Source organism: Ranitomeya variabilis, chromosome 4, assembly GCF_051348905.1.
Source record: "Ranitomeya variabilis isolate aRanVar5 chromosome 4, aRanVar5.hap1, whole genome shotgun sequence".
Lineage (NCBI taxonomy): Eukaryota > Metazoa > Chordata > Amphibia > Anura > Dendrobatidae > Ranitomeya > Ranitomeya variabilis.
Window position 1 is genome coordinate 191,860,790 of NC_135235.1, and position 18,971 is coordinate 191,879,760.

General features: G+C 39.2%; 1 protein-coding gene across 1 annotated transcript in view; it reads left to right on the plus strand.

Moving 5' to 3' along the window:
• GRIN2D (glutamate ionotropic receptor NMDA type subunit 2D) overlaps positions 1–18,971 on the plus strand; it is a 1,124,513-nt gene that overhangs the window by 982,745 nt on the left and 122,797 nt on the right. The window contains exon 11 of the mRNA XM_077259507.1: positions 17,159–17,388. Within this exon, the coding sequence (XP_077115622.1) occupies positions 17,159–17,388 (230 nt within the window). The remainder of the gene's footprint in view (positions 1–17,158; positions 17,389–18,971) is intronic.

An 18,971-nucleotide genomic window follows, 5' to 3' on the forward strand; every position in this document is an offset into this window, starting at 1 on the left:
ACTGGGTCATGAGGTTATTCCTCTTCAGATACTCCAGTATAGCATCCCTTAGAATGCCCTCCAGGATTTTACCCACAGTAGAGGTTAAGCTTTCTGGCCTATAATTACCGAGTTCAGTTTTTGTCCCCTTTTTGAATATTGGCACCACATTTTGCTATACGCCAGTCCTGTGGTATAATGTAAAAAAAAATATTTTTTTTTAACAAGAAAATACCACTACCATGCTACCAGCATTTTTATAATGTGCCTTCTGCTTGAAAATCTCGACTGGTACTCTGGTACCTAGAAGACGACAAGTGCATATACCCTTAGGCCTCAGGCACTTGATAGTCATGCACACTAATACTTCCATCCGTAATTGGTAAAACGTAATTAGAGTAATTCTTTTCTAATAAATAATATTTTTGCCACATAATACACATTAATATTGTGACTGCTACATAGCTGAGACATGTTATCTATTGTTTGATAACTAGATGTGGAAGCAAGCAATTTACAGCCGCCCAGGCTTATTGTCAGTCTTTGCTGTTACAGATTTAATACAGTTTGTCATAGCTTGTCTTTGAGAGTACGGGGTTGAAAGGTGAATTTAATATCCCAGTGTTCTCTCACAACCTCTATTTCCCTACAGGTTTGTCTATCATTGGTTCAAGCAGTTCTCTTTGTTCTACTGAGATGCAATATTTTACTTACTGTCACTCAGGTTTATGTATAAGCTTTTTACTTGAGAATTGTTTTTGGAAACACTTAGTAGGCAATTTTTAGCATAAAAGTTGGATTTCGGTACACATTCTCTTTGGAGCTAAGCCTACTTAAACCATGAGATGAAAAAAAACCTCATAGCACAAATAAAAATTATTTTGGCTTTTTTCATTTTTTTATTTTAGTCCTACTAGAGTCTTTAATCTTTGTGGGGCGGTTGGGTGTTATAATACACTGCAATATTTGCACGCCGGGCATTTTGACAATGTGCACAGATAGTGCGCTCTGTTGTTGGCTCATTACTGTTGATCTGAGCAGACGAGAGAGCGTGCTTTCATTGAGCACATCACACAGTGCACATTCTGCACAGACTAGCCCAGCACCTGAAAAGAGCATGACTGATGACGCTTCGTTTCAGGGAGGGGCAGGGTTTGTGGAAGTGACCGCAGTCTGTCCCCTGTTGATGGGGAAATTGAAATTGAAATATATAGTATTTTTTTGTGAGCTAAAATATAGCTTTTATTTTAGATTTTGCCCCCTGAAGATGCTTTATTTGAGTATCATAGCATGCACTTGGATTCTCAAGGGAAGAATCATCAAAAAGAAGTAAGAAAAAAAGCAGTTACATAGTGTAGTTTGGGAAGAATAGAGATTTTTTAATTTAAATATATTAGAAAATAATTTAGATTATGGCACTAAATGGATGGAGATTTAGAACAAAAATTAATTTCATTTTGGACCACCCCTTTGACACCTTCATGACCACAAAGATTACGTCATGGTCAAATAGGGATTCATGACCTATGATGTAAACCTACGTCATAGCGATTGTGCGGGCACCAGATCAGTGCCCACGCGATTGCCGCCAAGAGCTTGTCTTAAGTTAGAGCTGAGCTTCCTTCCACTGTTTAATCTTTTTTTTTCAATGATGTTTACCGAAATCAGTGAGCTCAAATCTTTCCTATTGGCCTACTGAATAATACACATTATAGGACTTTGCAGTCATGTCAAAGAGAAATCATCAAGATAAAATTATATAATTGAGCCAAACTTATTTAACATCCATTTCAGTACAAAGAATGTTACTAAGCATTTGCTTAATTTAGAATTCTTGGGCATCCGAGCTACCACATAATGGAGATGTGTCTAATTGATCGTAGTTCATGATGGATAATTGTATAAACTTATTAAGAAGCAAAAGAACCTTGTAATTAAAATTCTGTTATGAGCAAACATAAAACACGGCCCATCACTTAGATGGATTTTGACAAAACCTTTGACAGCATCATTTATGTTTGTGTCCACATTGAGCACTCCCGGGAAATTATACATTATGCTTGATTCATCTGATGAAGCCTACTTTTTCTTCAAGTGATTGAATCACATTTTAGTAATTAAAATAAGATACTAAAGCCTATAATTTTTTTTAATTTGTTTTCATTTTTGGATTGTAGATTTCTTAATTTTTCTTTCAATACATGGCTATAGGTGAGATCACCTTCTCTGAGCTGAAACTATAGTGTGGAGATGACTCAATCCTAAAGGGGAGTGTTCTAGACAAGTTTGTTACCTGTGCAGAAGTCATTGCGCAGAGAGAGAGGAAGTGAGCTGTGACCATTTCCTGCTATAAATAATAGATCCTGTGTTTGTTATTTGTCTCTAATTTTAGAATAGAGGTGCTAGATTTTATTTTTGTCCTGCCTGAGATGACACTGATATGACTACTGAGTGATCAATGTAAGAACTGTGATTCTCAGAGTTCATTTTCCTCCTCTTTGTATGGTAAGCCCCTGTTGGCATTTACCCTCAAACTGTGTAAAACAGAATTTTTTGGAAAACAGCACAATTATTTTTTTTCGCACTCTGTTAGGTTTCTTTAGATGCATCTTAGTTAAAGTAAATTTGCTTCGTACAATACTAAAACGCTCAGTGGGAAGTACCTGAAAGCTCTGTACGGCCAATTACCGAAGTAAGCAAAATCTATGCATTTATAGTTACTTTATTGCTTTTCGTGGTTAGACTTTTATGTTGTATTTATATGCCTTTATTGAATGTTTTTAAGACAATAAAATGTAAGGAAAAAGGTTCCTCTAAATTGCATTACATTATTGACTTACAGAAGTTTTACATCAGTTAGATTCAAGACTAGTGTGATCCCTGCGAAAATTATTGCTTTATAGACTCCTCCACATACAAATTAAGATAAGTCTCTCACCTTTAGTGACCGCATGCTACACCCTGCATCTCATAAACAGATTGTGCAAGTCTAGGATTAAATATTTTTTAAGTTGATTAAAGTTCTTGTGTTTGTTAGAAATATGATATTCGGAACAGTGAACATTCTAAACTAGGACTTTGAATGATTGAGGTCACTATGAATACTTTTTTCAACCTGATGAATATATTATGTTTTGTATTTTAACTTGTTATTTTTATTGTGTGATTTCACTGAGACATTAACCCCTTTCCGATATCGGGTATAATAGTATGCCGATGTCGGACGCACTCGCTTTGATGTGGGCTCACATCTTTTCCAGGCACATGTCAGCTGTTTTGAACAGCTGACATGCGCCCGGAACAGCCACGGGTGGAATTGTGATCATCCTGTGGCTGTTAACCCATTAAATGCCACTGTCAAACTCTGATAGCGGAATTTAACACGCGCATCTGGCAAGCACACCAGAAATCCCAACAATCAGAGTCCGTGTCACATGGCCACGGGTCACCGATGGGTTGATATGACAACCAGAGGTCTCCAGCAGACCTGTATGGTTGTCACTGCTGGATTGCTATGAGCGCCGCCCGATGGTCGGCACTCATAGCTAGTCAGTAATTTTGCTACATAAAGACTATCTGATCATCGCCTGTATATAGCAGAGCCAATCGGGTTATGGCCGCTTCTAATCTTCCATGGAGACTATTGAAGCATGCTAAAAGTAAAAAAAAAATGTTTTTAAAAATATAAAAAAATTAAAGAAATTAAAGTTTAAATCACCCCCTTTTGCCCCATTCAATTGTGGAATTCCAATTGTGGAATTGCAATTTTTTTTGCAATTTCACCCCACTTGGAATTTTTTTCCCATTTTCCAGTACATGATATGTTAAAACCAATGATGTTATTCAAAATTACAGCTAGTCCCGCAAAAAACAAGCCCTCGCATGGCCATACTGTCCAAAAAAGAAAAAAGTTATGGCTCTGGTAAGAAGGGGAGCAAAAATCGAAAATGCAAAAACGAAAATACCTCTGTTCATGAAGGGGTTAATATTTGTTGTTTAGTTGTATCAAGCCATAAATTACCATAGGTCCTGCTGAGCTTTCCACCACCATTGTATTAAATGATAATATTGTGCTTGCCTTCATCCACAGTAGGAGAGGATAAAGAGCTTAAAAAGATAGATTTTTGTTTGAGTTAATTGAGAGCAGTAAAAATCTGTTAAATTTGTTAAAGTGAGAGCTTTTATTTTTCATAGTATACAGTCATGTAGCTTAACCGCTAGTTCTTGGCTAATCATGCTTAGTAGTTTCGTTCAAGGATAGGAGTTAATTCTTAACAAGCTAGTAAGCTCTCCTGATCCCATTTATTTCACTACAGCAGTAAGCTGCTCACTTCCCTCCTAGCTCCTGACAAGCTGCTGTTATAAATCTTGCAAAATCATCAACCTTTCTCAAAGCAGGTGCCCAAATAATGGCTCTCATTTTCTTGCTCTGGTTCAAATGCACTATTATCTTTGAGTGTAAATATTGTGATAACATTATACACTGAAGAACACAACCACTGACTGCTGAATGTGCTGCAGCAGAACTTGTGCTGACCTGTAGGCCATGTGCACACGTTCAGTATTTTTCGCGTTTTTTTCCCTTTTTTTCGCTATAAAAACGTGATAAAAACGCTAAAAAACTGCTAACATATGCCTCCCATTATTTTCATGGTATTTCGCATTTTTTGTTTAAATGTTGCATTTTTTTCTGCGAAAAAATCGCATCGCGGAAAAAAAAGCAACATGTTCATTAAATTTGCGGAATTGCTGGGATTCCGCACACCTAGGAGTGCATTGATCTGCTTACTTCCCACACGGGGCTGTGCACACCATGCGGGAAGTAAGCAGATTATGTGCGGTTGGTACCCAGAGTGGAGGAGAGGAGACTCTCTTCCACGGACTGGGCACCATATAATTGGTAAAAAAAAAAGAATTAAAATAAAAAATAGTGATATACTCACCTTCGATGGCCCCCGGAGTGTTCCTGCCTCTCAGCGCTGCATTCTCTCTCTTCCGTTCCTATAGATGCTCTGTGTGAAGGACCTGCGATGACGTCGCTGTCTTGTGATTGGTCGCATGACCACTCATGTGACCGCTCACGTGACCGCGACATCATCGAAGGTCCTGCACACACCATCTATAGGAACGGACGCCGCTGAGGAGATCGGCTGTCTGCAGAGGGTGAGTATAACCATTTTTTAATTTTTTTATTATTTTTCACATGATATCTTTTTAATATTGATGCTGCATAAGCAGCATCTATATTAAAAAGTTGGTCACACTTGTCAAACAGTATGTTTGACAAGTGTGACCAACCTGTCAGTCAGTTTTCCAAGTGATGCTACAGATCGCTTGGAAAACTTTAGCATTCTGCAAGCTAATTACGCTTGCAAAATGCTAAAAATACGCGAAAAAAATGGGAAAAAAACGCAAAAAAAAATGCGGATTTCTTGCAGAAAATTTCCGGTTTTCTTCAGGAAATTTCTGCAAGGAATCCTGACGTGTGCACATACCCTTACAGTTCTACTAATACAACAGCTCTTCTACTTACCAAAGCTGTCAGTCGAGTAGGAGTATCAGCCCTACCACAAATCAGAATGTAAGGAGACTGGAGAGTTGTGAGTTGTTTAAGAGACATCATGAGAATACCCCCATTAATTAAGATATGTTATTCAGCTAATTTACCTTCATTCACCCAAATAATTTACACCAGCATGAAGAAAAAGATAATATAAATACCAATAGGCCTGGAATTTGAATGCCAAGAGCTATCAACTTATATGGAGTCGTCCTGTTGGAAAAGAAAAGCAGGAAGAAGGGTCTCTTGTGGCAGCATTATGGTGGCCAGACACTTAAAGTGATTGTCCTGTGCAAATCAATAAGTCTGCCATCGCTCAGTGTGACTGCAGACTTACAAATTCCCCCAGTGCACTGTGAGCTGCGGGGATTCGCCGCTTGAAGACCCGGGACCGGAGGGTATGTATGAGTTATGCGTTACCTCGCTTCATACACTTGCATTGAGCCGAGGCATATAAGTGTATGGATAGCGAGGCCACGCCCACTGCCCGGGGGTATGTATAACTCATACATACCCACCGATCAGAGGTCCAAAATCGATGAATCCCCACAGCACACAGTACGTGCAGCACACAGTGCATGTAGACTTATGAATCACCCTGATTCATAAGTCTGCAGTCGCTCAGAGTGACTGCAGACTTATTGGTCTGGACAGGACGACCCCTTTAATGCACGCTTAGTCCAATCAAGCCACCCATTGCTGGCTCTCTGATAATGAACCTTGCCCAGTAAGTGTAATGCAGCCCTCTAAATGTGCGCTGAACTGGAAGAAGGACAAACAAATGCTGCGTGGTCAGATTCAGAAATAGGCCACATTGTACAGAAGTGCTCTGGTCTCTACCACATCTTGATGGGACCCGGGTGCTACTTGTGCTGTGACCTGCATCAAAGAAGGGGAAAGCTTGAAATTTGAGTGGCATGATCTCTCCCAGATAGTGAATGGAAGAATGGCGACTATTGGAGTTGGCATTATGCACACTCTTAAACAGATGGGACTGTTTGCCCCCAGAGTATGACTTGAGCTAAGACTGAGGTGCATAGGAGTCCTTGATTTGCGCAGAATACTTACATACATAATTTTTTATTTTTTGTTTTTCTGTTTACTACCCCGGCCACATGTTGATATTGGAAATATTGTTCCTCCTGCTATTAATACAAAATATTGGTATTCTTTTAGAATAAAATATGTTACTATATTCCTAAGCTATAATAAAATATCATATTTCTGCTTCAAGACTCATATTCCTTGATGAAAATTTACCTTGTTGATATCACAACTGTAGGCATATTTTACATAAAGAAACGTCAGTACTATTTTACATTCCATTAATGACCCAATTGTTTCAGTCCATAGTGACCAGACATGTGATTTTGTGCATGTGAACATTTAAAAGCCCTAATTTTATTTTTTACTTATTAGGCTAGCATATAAATGTTTTTTTTTCATCTTTCTTAGGACTGTTTATCCTTCCTCTAGACTACAATATATATATATATATATATATATATATATATATATATATATATATATATATATATATATATATATAATACTGCTCAAATAATAAAGGGAACACTAAAATCCCATATCCTGGATGTCACTGAATCAAATAATCCAGTTGTTAATCTTTATTCATTATATAGTGGAATGTGTTGAGAACAATAAAACCTAAAAACGATCAACATGAATCACAACAAATATCCCACGGAAGTCTGGAGTTGGAATGATGATCAAAATCAAAGTGGAAAATGAAGTTACAGGCTGATCCAACTTCAGTGGAAATGCCTCAAGACAAGAAAATGATGCTCAGTTGTAGTTTGTGGCTTCCACATGCCTGTATGAACTCCCTACAATGCCTGGGCATGCTGATGAGGCGGCGAATGGTCTCCTGAGAGATCACCTCCCAGACCTGGACTAAGGCATCCGCCAACTCTTGGACAGTCTGTGGTGCAATGTGACGTTGGTGGATGCTCCAAGACATGATGTACCAGATGTGTTCAATCGGATACAGGCCTGGGGAATGAGCGGGCCAGTCCATAGCTTCAGTGCCTTCATCTTGCAGGAACTGCTGACACACTCCAGCCACATGAGGTCTGGCATTGTCCAGCATTAGGAGGAACCCAGGGCCAATCGCATCAGCATATGGTCTCACAAGGGGTCTGAGGATCTCACCTCAGTACCTAATGGCAGTCAGGTTACCTCTGGCGAGCACATGGAGGGCTGTGCGGCCCTCCAAAGAAATGCCACCCCACACCATTACTGACCCACTGCCAAACCGGTCATGCTGAAGGATGTTGCAGGAAGCAGGTCGCTCTCCACAGCGTCTCCAGACTCTGTCACGTCTGTCTCATGTGCTCAGTGTGAACTTGCTTTCATCTGTAAAGAGCACAGGGCACCAGTGGCGAATTTGCTAATCCTGGTGTTCTGTGGCAAATGCCCAGCGTCCTGTCTGTGGACATAGGGCACTCAGACCATCCTCATGGAGTTGGTTTCTAACCGTTTGTGCAGGCACATGCTCATTTTTGGCCTGCTGCAGTTCATTTTGCTGGGCTCTGGCAGTGCTCCTCCTCTTCCTCCTTGCACAAAGGCTGAGGTAGAAGTCCTGCTGCTGGGTTGTTGCCCTCCTACGGCCCCCTCCACATCTCCTGGTGTACTGGCCTGTCTACTGGTAGCGCCTCCAGCCTCTTGACACCACGCTGACAAAGACAGCAAATATTCTTGCCACAGCTCGCATTGCCATCCTGGATGAGCTGCACTACCTGAGCCACTTGTGTGGGTTGTAGAGTCTGTCTCATGCTACCACGAGTGTGAAAGCACAACCAACATTCAAAAGTAACCAAAACATCAGCCAGAAAGCAGTGGTACTGAGATGTGGTCTGTGGTCCCCACATGCAGAACCACTCCTTTATTGAGGGTGTCTTGATAATTGCCAACAATTTCCATCTGATGTCTATTCCATTTGCACAACAGCATGTGAAATTGATTGTCAATCAGTGCTGCTTCCTAAGTGGACAGTTTGATTTCACAGAAGCTTGATTTGCTTGGAGTTATGTTCTGTTGTTTAAGTGTTCCTTTTATTTTTTGAGCAGTATATATATATATATATACAGCTCTGGAAAAAGTTAAGAGACCACTGCAAAATTTTCAGCTTGTCTGATTTCTCTCTTTATAGGTATATTTTTGAGTAAAACGTAAATTGTTCTTTTATTCTATAAACTTCTGTCAACGTCTCCGAATTTCCAAGCAATAATGTTTGTATTTTTTTTTCAAAGAAAAATGGTCAAAATAAAAAAACAGAGCTTTCAGACCTCAAATAATGTAGAGAAAACAAGTTCATAATCATTTAGAAACAACAATAATAATGTTTTAACTCAGGAAGAGTTCAGAAATCAATATTGCTTCCTAATTTTATTTAGGTGTATCCATATAAATGGCGTGGGCCATTTATATGGATAGACCTAAATAAAATGGGAATGGTTGGTGATATCAACTTCCTGTTTGTGGCACATTAGTATATGGGAGGGGGGAAACTTTTCAACATGGGTGGTGACCATGGTGGTCATTTTGAAGTCGGCCATTTTTGATCCAACTTTATTTTTTCCAATGGGAAGAGGGTCATGTGTTGCATCAAACTTATTGAGAATTTCACAAGAAAAACAAAAATGTACTTGGTTTTAATGTAACTTTATTCTTTCATGAGCTATTTACCAGTTTATGACCACTTATAAAATGTGTTCAAAGTGCAGCCATTGTCTTGGATTGTCAATGCAACCCTCTTCTCCCACTCTTGACACACTAATAGCAACACCACAGAAGAAATGTTAGCACAGGCTTCCAGTATCCATTGTTTCAGATGCTGCATATCTTGTATCTTCACAGCATAGACCATTGGCTTCAGATGACCCTAAAGATAAAAATGTAGGGGGGTCAGATCAGGAGACCTTGGTGGCCATTCAACTGGCCCACGACGACCTATCCACTTTCCAGGAAACTGTTCATGTAGGAATGCTTGGACCTGACACCCAAGATGGTGCACCACCACATTATGGTGTCAGATCCAAGAATTCCTACATGACCAGTTTCCTAGAAAGTGGATTGGTCGTCATGGGCCAGTTGAATTGCCACCAAGGTCTCCCGATCTGACCCCCTTAGACTTTTATCTTTGGGGTCATCTGAAGGCAATTGTCTATGCTGTGAAGATTTGAGATGTGCAGCATCTGAAACAATGGATTCTGGAAGCCTGTGCTAGCATTTCTTCTGTGGTGATGCTATCAATGTGTCAAGAGTGGGAGAAGAGGGTTGCATTGACAATCCAACACAATGGGCCGCACTTTGAACACATTTTATAAGTGGTCATAAACTTGTAAATAACTCATGAAAGAATAAAGTTACGTTAATCCCAAGCACACCATTGTTTTTCTTGTGAAATTATCAATAAGTTTGATGTGTCACATGACCCTCTTCCCATTGAAAAAAATAAAGTTGGATCCAATATGGTCGACTTCAAAATGGCCGCCATGGTCACCATCCTTCTTGAAAAGTTTCCCCCCTCCCATATACTAATGTACTAATGTGCCACAAACAGGAAGTTGATATCACCAACCGTTCCCAATTTATTTGGGTGTATCCATACAAATGACCCACCCTGTGTGTGTATATATATATATATATATATATATATATATATATATATATATATATATATATATATATATATATATATATTTAGGTAAAATGCAAGGTTAATTCTGTATTTTAGTATGCAAATTACTTCTTCAAAGAGGAAAAGGACTTGAACTCTATAGCTCCACCTGCTGGACGTGGGGATCCCACAAGTCACTATTGACCCTTTAACGAGACTTGCCTACCTTTTTTTGGTAATTTTGATGTAAGATAGTGTCAAGTATATTGTGCTGCAACGGTAAATGTGGTGTGGTTAGTTTGTTTTTTATTTGCATTTTATTTTCAATATTCCTTTACTTTTCTTTGCATATATTGTGTTACATATAATGTCCCCCAAGACAAATGTCCTCTGGGGAAAGATTAACACATTAATATTTTTTTTCCATGTGAGCCCCAGTTATAAGGGAAAACAGATCCTGACATGGGTCTGCTCAGACCAAACAGCTCTGAGCGTACCCAGCAGTCACATTCCCAGGGTCCAGTATAGGCAATATGTATATATTAATATATACAGTGACCTATATAAATAATAAAAGTGTTGGTAGTAAATTTACTTACATGAAAAGAAAGCTGCCTGTTAAAAAAAATTATAAAAACAGCAAACAAACAAGATTTAATAAAACGTCTTGAGCAAGAATTTATCTGATGGTTTTCCATCCCTGTTCAACAAACCCAAGTCTTTCATCACAGCCCATTCAAGATTAATTTGAACAATTGAAGTGTTTTTCACAGTCTGATTAATTATTAGATTCTCAGAAGATTCTGCAGCAGCATCCACTTTAGGCCTCGCATAGCAATAAGCTGTTATCTGCAGATTTCACGATTACTAGATGGTAATTTGTCCATTGCAAAATTTTCTCACTTAGGGAATGGAAAAACAAGCAAGCCCCGTGTGTGCACCAATTTTATATTTGCAGTTTGCTAGGCAATTTTAACGGGTAAAAGTAATTTCTGCACTTACAATATTATAATACATTTATTGTATAATACAAAATAGTGATTTGTTTTAACATGTAAGCAGGATGACTGAAAAGATTTTCTTCATTAAATTAAAAGGAATATGATTCCTTTCTTTGCTCCAAATATATGGTTCCTGCACAGTAATGTTATTGGCACCTTTCGCATCAAAGAATTATCATCAACCATACTTTTCCCTAATTACCACACCATACTTTTTCCCTAAATTTTAAGATATTGACTAGATGAAAAATAGGAGGAATAAAACAATGGAACAAACTAGTTGTAAAAAAAAAGTCTTGCTAATTCATGTCAAAAATGCAAACACTGCTAAGATTGGATGTTTCAAAAGGTAGCCGATGGATTTAGAAGGCAAGGCACTCTTTCGAACATAGGCAAAAAAATGAAAATAAATGTTTGGAGCCGAGTTTCTTCTGCTGCACAGGGGGAATCTCGATCCGTGTCTGCTGCGGTCTCCCATTCTGCATCGGCCGCTTTGGAGCCTGCTCAGGGGAGATGTCGGTCCCAGCGTCTCACTAAGACTGATACTGTGCAAAGGGTTACTGCTGCCTCTCCAGGCTCTGCTATTGTACCCTGCACTGATCTGCGGTGAGCAAGCTTTTCTGGGACTAAATCCTGCTTTGCACACACTGAGCATGCCCAGGGTAAGATCTCTCAGTGGAGATCAAGAGTCACATGCTCAGGTACTGCAGCCAAATCTATTGGTCCTTCTAGGAAGGTCCTGTAGGTGAGCAGGCTCTGTAGCAGCCTCTCATTGGTCTTTCTAGGAAGGTCCTGTACGTGCTGCAGCTATTTAAGGCTCGCATGGCCGCACGGCCATGCTCTAGTATCTTCCTAAGTTATGTGCTTTGCGCCAGTGTGGTCATGTGTTTGTATGTGTTCAGGGACCCGGCTGAAATAAGCCCCTAGAATGCTGGCACCGCCGGCGAGGAGATTGTGTTTGTGTGTATTCAGGGACCTGGCTGAAATAAGTCCCTAGAATGCTGGCACCTCCGGCGAGGAGTTTTGTGTGCATGCATGACCACTGACTGCTCTCATTTGGGTAGTTAGTCTGTGCCTCTGTGAAAGTCTAACATGGCACAGAGCTTTGCTTTCTCGGCTGCTCTGTGAATCTAACAGAGCTGGTTCATACCGCCATATAGTGCCGCCAATTACTTAGCAGCAGGTTCTTTCCTGCACGGTGGATCCCATCTAATAAATATATTCGGTGCGTTCCGCCAACCCTAACAATAAGAGGAACTGTCACTATGTGATGGTCTTCGGTAAGGGAGAGGGGCCTCAAACTGTCCCTGGAACTGGGACACTAACTATCCCTGTCCTGGGGGTACTCTTGAAGGTGGATAGGCTCAGGTCTCTGACCATTCTATGCTCCTGTTAAACTCTAATTTCTCCCCTCCCACCCCATTGAGGCATGGGACAGAAATGTAAGGTAAAAAAGGCACAAACACAAAACAGGGATGACAGAAAACCTCTATCATACAAAAGAACTCATCAGGAATCAGGAATAGGATAGGGACAGGGAGGAATAAACTAAATGGGAATAGAGGCCAGGAGATAAACACAAATGTATGATAGCAAACTGCAGATCACTACTACAACAACTCCACTCCAACCGCTTAGCTTTAGTTCTCAGCACAGGAAGACAAATCTTTCACAGGCAGGGACTAACCGCCCAGAGCCAGTATGTATAGAGGGAGTAAATAATAAGCAGCAGTTGCAGCTGAGAACCAGGATGTATGGTCTCAGCCAGCATGGAAAGAGTCATTAACCCTCTCAGCACTGGATGAAACCAAATCCATTTAAAATAGGACACGAATCATACCATCTCTAAAGAAGACCTGTAATTAATTCCTTTTTCTTTTTCCATATTGACTAGGCATACATTGTGACCCCATAGTTACTGAAAAACTGTGCAGCGTAGCTGTGTTCTGTGCTTTCACTTCTGTGTGAGTTATGGAAACAGAGTACGGTAGCTTAGACAGCCCATCCATCAGTGCTTTTGTAAGCACGACCACTCAGAGACAGATACATTTGCAATTAATACATGCTATATTTTTCTTTTAAGTGTTTTCTCCTCTAACTACAATTGATGCCATTTGGCCTACCTCTATGTAGGAAAAAAAGAAAACAGTTTTTCTAGTGCTATCTATGTTCTATTTTCTAAAAACTAAGTTTTTAGAAAAGTTTTTGGAGCATAAACTCTCCAAATCCTCTTTGAAAACGTTCTAAAAAAAGCTAAAAAAAACCTCGGCAAAAAGGGTGTGTATATACCCTTACTTGAATGCATAAATACTCAGAATAATAACAATACAAGTTGTTCCTAAAATCTAGACACCTAGGACACTTAGGCAAAAATACATATTTTCAAGAAATGAGATTTAGTAACAACATTTTACTCAATTGAAATATTAAATAACTTCTTCAATATGATTTCCATCAATTGCTATGCAAAGGTTGATGCACTTTGTAAAATTCTATTAAAGTTAATTAAATTAAATTAATTAAAATGACTAGTTAATGAGAATTTCTATGTGTTTGGATTTTAGGGACACCCTGTTTAATACATAATAGTGTCATAAATGGAGTTATAGTTATCAAAGACTGGGGGCATTAGATCACTCCCCATGAACAGCTAATTGAAGAAAGTTGTCTGAGAGAAAGTATACATGGAGTGTCTATACCCATTAATTCACAGAACAAAAACAAACTGTACAGTAGCAAGCAATTACATGTAGAAAATCCTATCCAAAATGTATCAAAATATTAACAATACATATCATTAAGCTGCATGTATACCAAGACCAATGGGGGCCAACTGCAAATAGTATATACAAAAAAAGAAAGACAAAATAGCAGTCATCAAGTCCCATAAATATATAACCTTTATTAAATAACAATTAAAACCTAACAACACAGGTCCAATGGTATGCATGGGGAAGTGAATGCGTGCTCATGGCAGTCATAATTCGCAGAAAGGGGCCAATGGCCCACCACCCCTGCAACACCCTCGTGATTTGATGACTGCTATTTTGTGTTTCTTTTTTGCCATTAATTCACAGGTAGCTAACAGTTCTTGGAATGGCAAACATTGACTGTGAACATCCTAAGTAAGAAAATGGTGCTAATCAATGCAGGTTGAAGATATACTCAGACAGGACAGATAAATATCAGAGACATCACATGGAAATGGAAATACAAAATCTTCCAGGCCATATCTGAAAATTCTGAGGTTGATACAACCCATGGATATATCCATGATCCGGGAACACTTTAGCATCTGTGGGTAAAATTGCAACAGTTTTGGTAGCTGGCAACCCTCAGGAGCACAATTCCTTCCCTGAATTATGGATATATCATGTTCATGTGTGGTATGTCTAGAATGCTTGAAGGATGTTTAGTACTATGATGACCATATTGTTTCTCTAGGAGGCTCCTCGGAAAATTAGGTCCGACAGCAGAAATATGGTCTAAAGCAGGTTTAGAATCAAATCAGCTGAGTTAGCGGTGAGGGGTCTGGTGAGCCTCTTTATAAAATGTCATCCAAAGCATATCATTGTCAGACCCCAGGAGAAGTAATGAGTATTGCAGATCTGTCCATATTTCCTATGGTGTTCTCCTCCTCCTGAATCTCATGGATCCAATTCGTAAGACATATCTGTAGGTTCTCCTGTTGTGAATTCCGTTCTTGGACTCCCTCCTGTGGTCATGAATGGTACGTCAGTGAGTTCTGTCCTTGGACTCCCTCTGGTGGCTTTGAGTGGTACGGCTGATCCTTGAGGTTGGATTTCCCAGCTGCCCTCGTTTATCGCTAGGCTGGCTTCTCTACTTAACTCCACTCAGATCGTTACCTCATGCCTGCTGTCAATGTCTCAGTGCTGGTTCAGATCTCTCTTGGATTTCTCTGATGACCTGACTGTTCCAACAGAAGCTAAGTCCCTGCTATTGTTCATTGCGTTCTGAATTTATTTCTTAGTACATGCTAAGTTCTGTCCAGCTTGCTATCATGATATTTCCTTGCTAGCTGGAAGCTCTGGGGGTGCAGGGTTGCACCTCCACACCGTGAGTCGGTGTGGAGGGCTTTTTGCACACTCTACGTGGTTTTTGTAGTTTTTTGTGCTGACCGCATAGATCCCTTTACTATTCTCTGCCTATTTAGTGAAGTCTGGCCTCCTTTGCTAATACCTGTTTCATTCCTGTGTTTGTGACTTTCCTCTTAACTCGTCGTCAATATTTGTGGGGGGCTGCCTTTTCCTTTGGGGAATTTCTCTGAGGCAAGGTAAGGCTTATTTTCCTATCTTTAGGGGTAGTTAGCTCTTAGGCTGTGAAGAGGCGTCTAGGGAGAGTTAGGTACGCTCCACGGCTATTTCTAGTGTTTGTGTGATAGGATTAGGGTTTGCGGTCAGCAGAGCTCCCACTCCCCAGAGCTTGTCCCGATTTCCAGTTTAACCATCAGGTCATTCTGAGTCTCCTAACCACCAGACCCATAACATTCTCCCTTTTATTTTATAATGTTTTTGCCTGTTTGCATGTCTTTTTATTATTCAATCCTTTGTAACCTTTTTATTTTTATTAAGCATTGTATCTCTTTTTGTACAGTACAGACCATGTGAGCCAGTTTCTTTGTAGCACTTGATGGTTTTTGCAACTGCACTTGGGGACACTTTCAAAGTTTTCCCAATTTTTTGGACCGACTGACCTTCATTTCTTAAAGTAATGATGGCCACTCGTTTTTCTTTACTTAGCTGACTTTTTCTTGCCATAATACAAATTCTGATAGTCTATTTAGTAGGACTAACAGCTGAGTATCCATCAGACTTCTGCTCAACACAACTGATGGTCCCAACCCCATTTATTAGGCAAGAAATCCCACTTATTAAACCTGACAGGGCACACCTGTGAAGTAAAAACCATTCCCGGTGACTACCTCTTGAAGCTCATCAAGAGAATGCCAAGAGTGTGCAAAGCAGTCATCAATCAAAAGGTGGCTACTTTGAAGAACCTAGAATATAAGACATAAATTCAGTTGTTTCACACTTTTTTTTTAAGTATATAATTCCACATGTTAATTCATAGTTTTGATGCCTTCAGTGTGAATGTACAATTTTCATAGTCATGAAAATACAGAAAAATCTTTAAATGAGAAGGTGTGTCCAAACTTTCGGTCTGTACTGTATATTAAATCGAAAAATGAATAAGCTTGTTCCTTTCTGCTCTAAATGTCCTTACAAACCCTTAAAGGGGCGAATAGAGCTTGATTAGATTACCCTGTGTATGCCAAAGTGCAAGAAACATATCTATTAACTGTGCAGAAAATCAGGGTGGCTTGTGTGCTAGTGTGTGACTCACAGGGGTCTCACTGGCCTATCAAAATGGCAAGGGGTGGCAGTGAAAAAGTGAGGTGTGGATGTGAGTATTGTCTGTGGGTTGCATTTATCTCAGTGCTAGCCCATTGTAATAGGTCAGCGGACAAGTGAGTGGGAAGCGGAGTCTACCTGTACGGTCTCATCAGATACACGTGTGTTGCGAGCGAGTTGTATTCTTGACAAGTTGGTGGCTGCTTGGGTATTGATCCCTGACAAATAGTAAAGTGATATAGTGGCTTTAATAGTTTAGTTGCTAATTTGCTCAGTGCCAGTTTATAAGCATTATTTTTTGTATTTTTTTTTTGTCTTATGTTATTATATGCCACAGCAGAGCCAATTCCAATAACACTATACTGTAGAATAAGCAAAGTGCAAAAAAGCTCCATATTATACACATTTTCCATACTATGATTTTAATTAGAAAAAAAACATAAATTAGGTAAAATTGTAGACAAAAAACATTCTGAATAAATGTAATTAATTATAATGGAAGTGATAAAACTTGTGAAATAATTGTTCTGTAAGTAAATATACTTTGTCTTACCACTGCCTCCATTTGAACTAACAGAAACATAATTTAATTTTCTATTTTCAGGTCCCGGAGGTTCCAAATTCACAATTGGCAAGTCCATCTGGTTGCTCTGGGCTCTAGTATTTAACAACTCTGTTCCAGTCGAAAACCCAAAAGGCACCACAAGTAAAATCATGGTTCTCATCTGGGCATTTTTTGCAGTAATATTTCTAGCCAGCTACACTGCCAATCTGGCTGCATTCATGATCCAGGAGGAGTATGTGGATACTGTGTCTGGACTCAGCGATAAAAAAGTAAGGGATTAAGGATTTGTGTTGTTGATATTAATTACATCTGCTAAAGTTTTTGGCAGGTGTGGAGAAAAAGTCATAATGCTTTCAAAATATAGGTGTTAATCGTTTATTTCTATAAATTAGCAAAATGCAAAGTGATTGAACAAAGAAAAATCTAAATTAAATAAATATTTTATGTGACCACCATTTGCCTTCAAAACAGCTTCATTTTTTTTTTAGTTAGAGCTGTGTGTTTGGGCTTGTTTTCGCGCTGAAAAGATAAATTGAAGTCAATCAGATGCCTCCTTGATGGTATTTCATGATTGATAAGTATCTGTCTATATTTCTCATCATTGAGGACACCATTAATCCTGATCAAATCTCCAACTCTATTAGATACAGCCTCAATCTTGCACATAACCTCTACTATGTCCATTATGCTTCACCGTTGCCTGTAGACTCACATTATTGTACCACTCTTCAGCCCATTGGAGAATAAACTGTTTTCTACTGTCAAATATTTCACATTTTGACTTGTCAGTGTAGAGCACCTGTTGCTATTTTTCTGCATCCCATTTCCTAAGTTCTTGCGCACAATTGAGTCATTTGTGTTATAAAATTGTGTAACTGGGCACCTCTTTTTGCTGCCAGTTTTGAGCTGATGGCACTGCTAGGCATCTTCAAATTTTGATGGGAAGTTGCCATGATTTGTCTTTCATTTGGTGTACTAGGTTTTGTTGGCTGATCACTATGTCTATAGTCCTCAGCAATGCCCCAATTCTTTTGTTCTTCTTCAAAAGAACTTTATCAGCACATCTTGAAACCCTAGTCTGCTGTGAAGTACTTGCCTGGGAGAGACCTTACTGATGCAGTATAACTACATTGTGCATTTTTACTGTGCTTTGTCTTGCCTTGGAGTATGAGATTGGCTGTTCCTTGCCCAATTTTTAGCCTCTTACATATTTGTTTCTGTTTTTGTTAGTCCCTGAGTTTCAACCTACAAATAAAAATTATCATTATCACCTGTTTTGCTTAATTGGATACTCATAGATCTGACTATAATGCTACAAAATATCTGATTTTGTGCTAGTGTACTTTGACAAATTTATGCTGTTTTGAAGGCAAAGGTTGATCAAACCAAATATTGATTTGAATTTGATTTTGCATTTTGTTAGTTGATAAAATTAAAAAATTAATTCACAATTTATAACATTTTTCCACATCTGGCTAAGTTTTTTGAACATTTTTGTATATCAGGAAAAAGTTAACAAATTAAACCTTTTTGCACTCATGGACTCATGACTCATGGACTCATCACTCTTAGACTCATGCCTCCTCTCTCTGAGGTTTACACCACTATGTATGTGGCAGATTCCGGCTTTATTACAAACCTTGCATATGTCTCTAATAGTAGCCAGCTCTCTGATCACTGCTGTTTAACCATTTAGATGCTATTGTCAATCTCTGACAGCTGCATTTAAATGGAGTAGTCATTGATGTGTGCATGCACCGGTTTCCATGGGCCCCAAATAACAAGATCAAAGGCTATTGATATATTACTAAGGCAACCAGATAACTGGTGAAGCCCCCCCCATTGCTGAGAT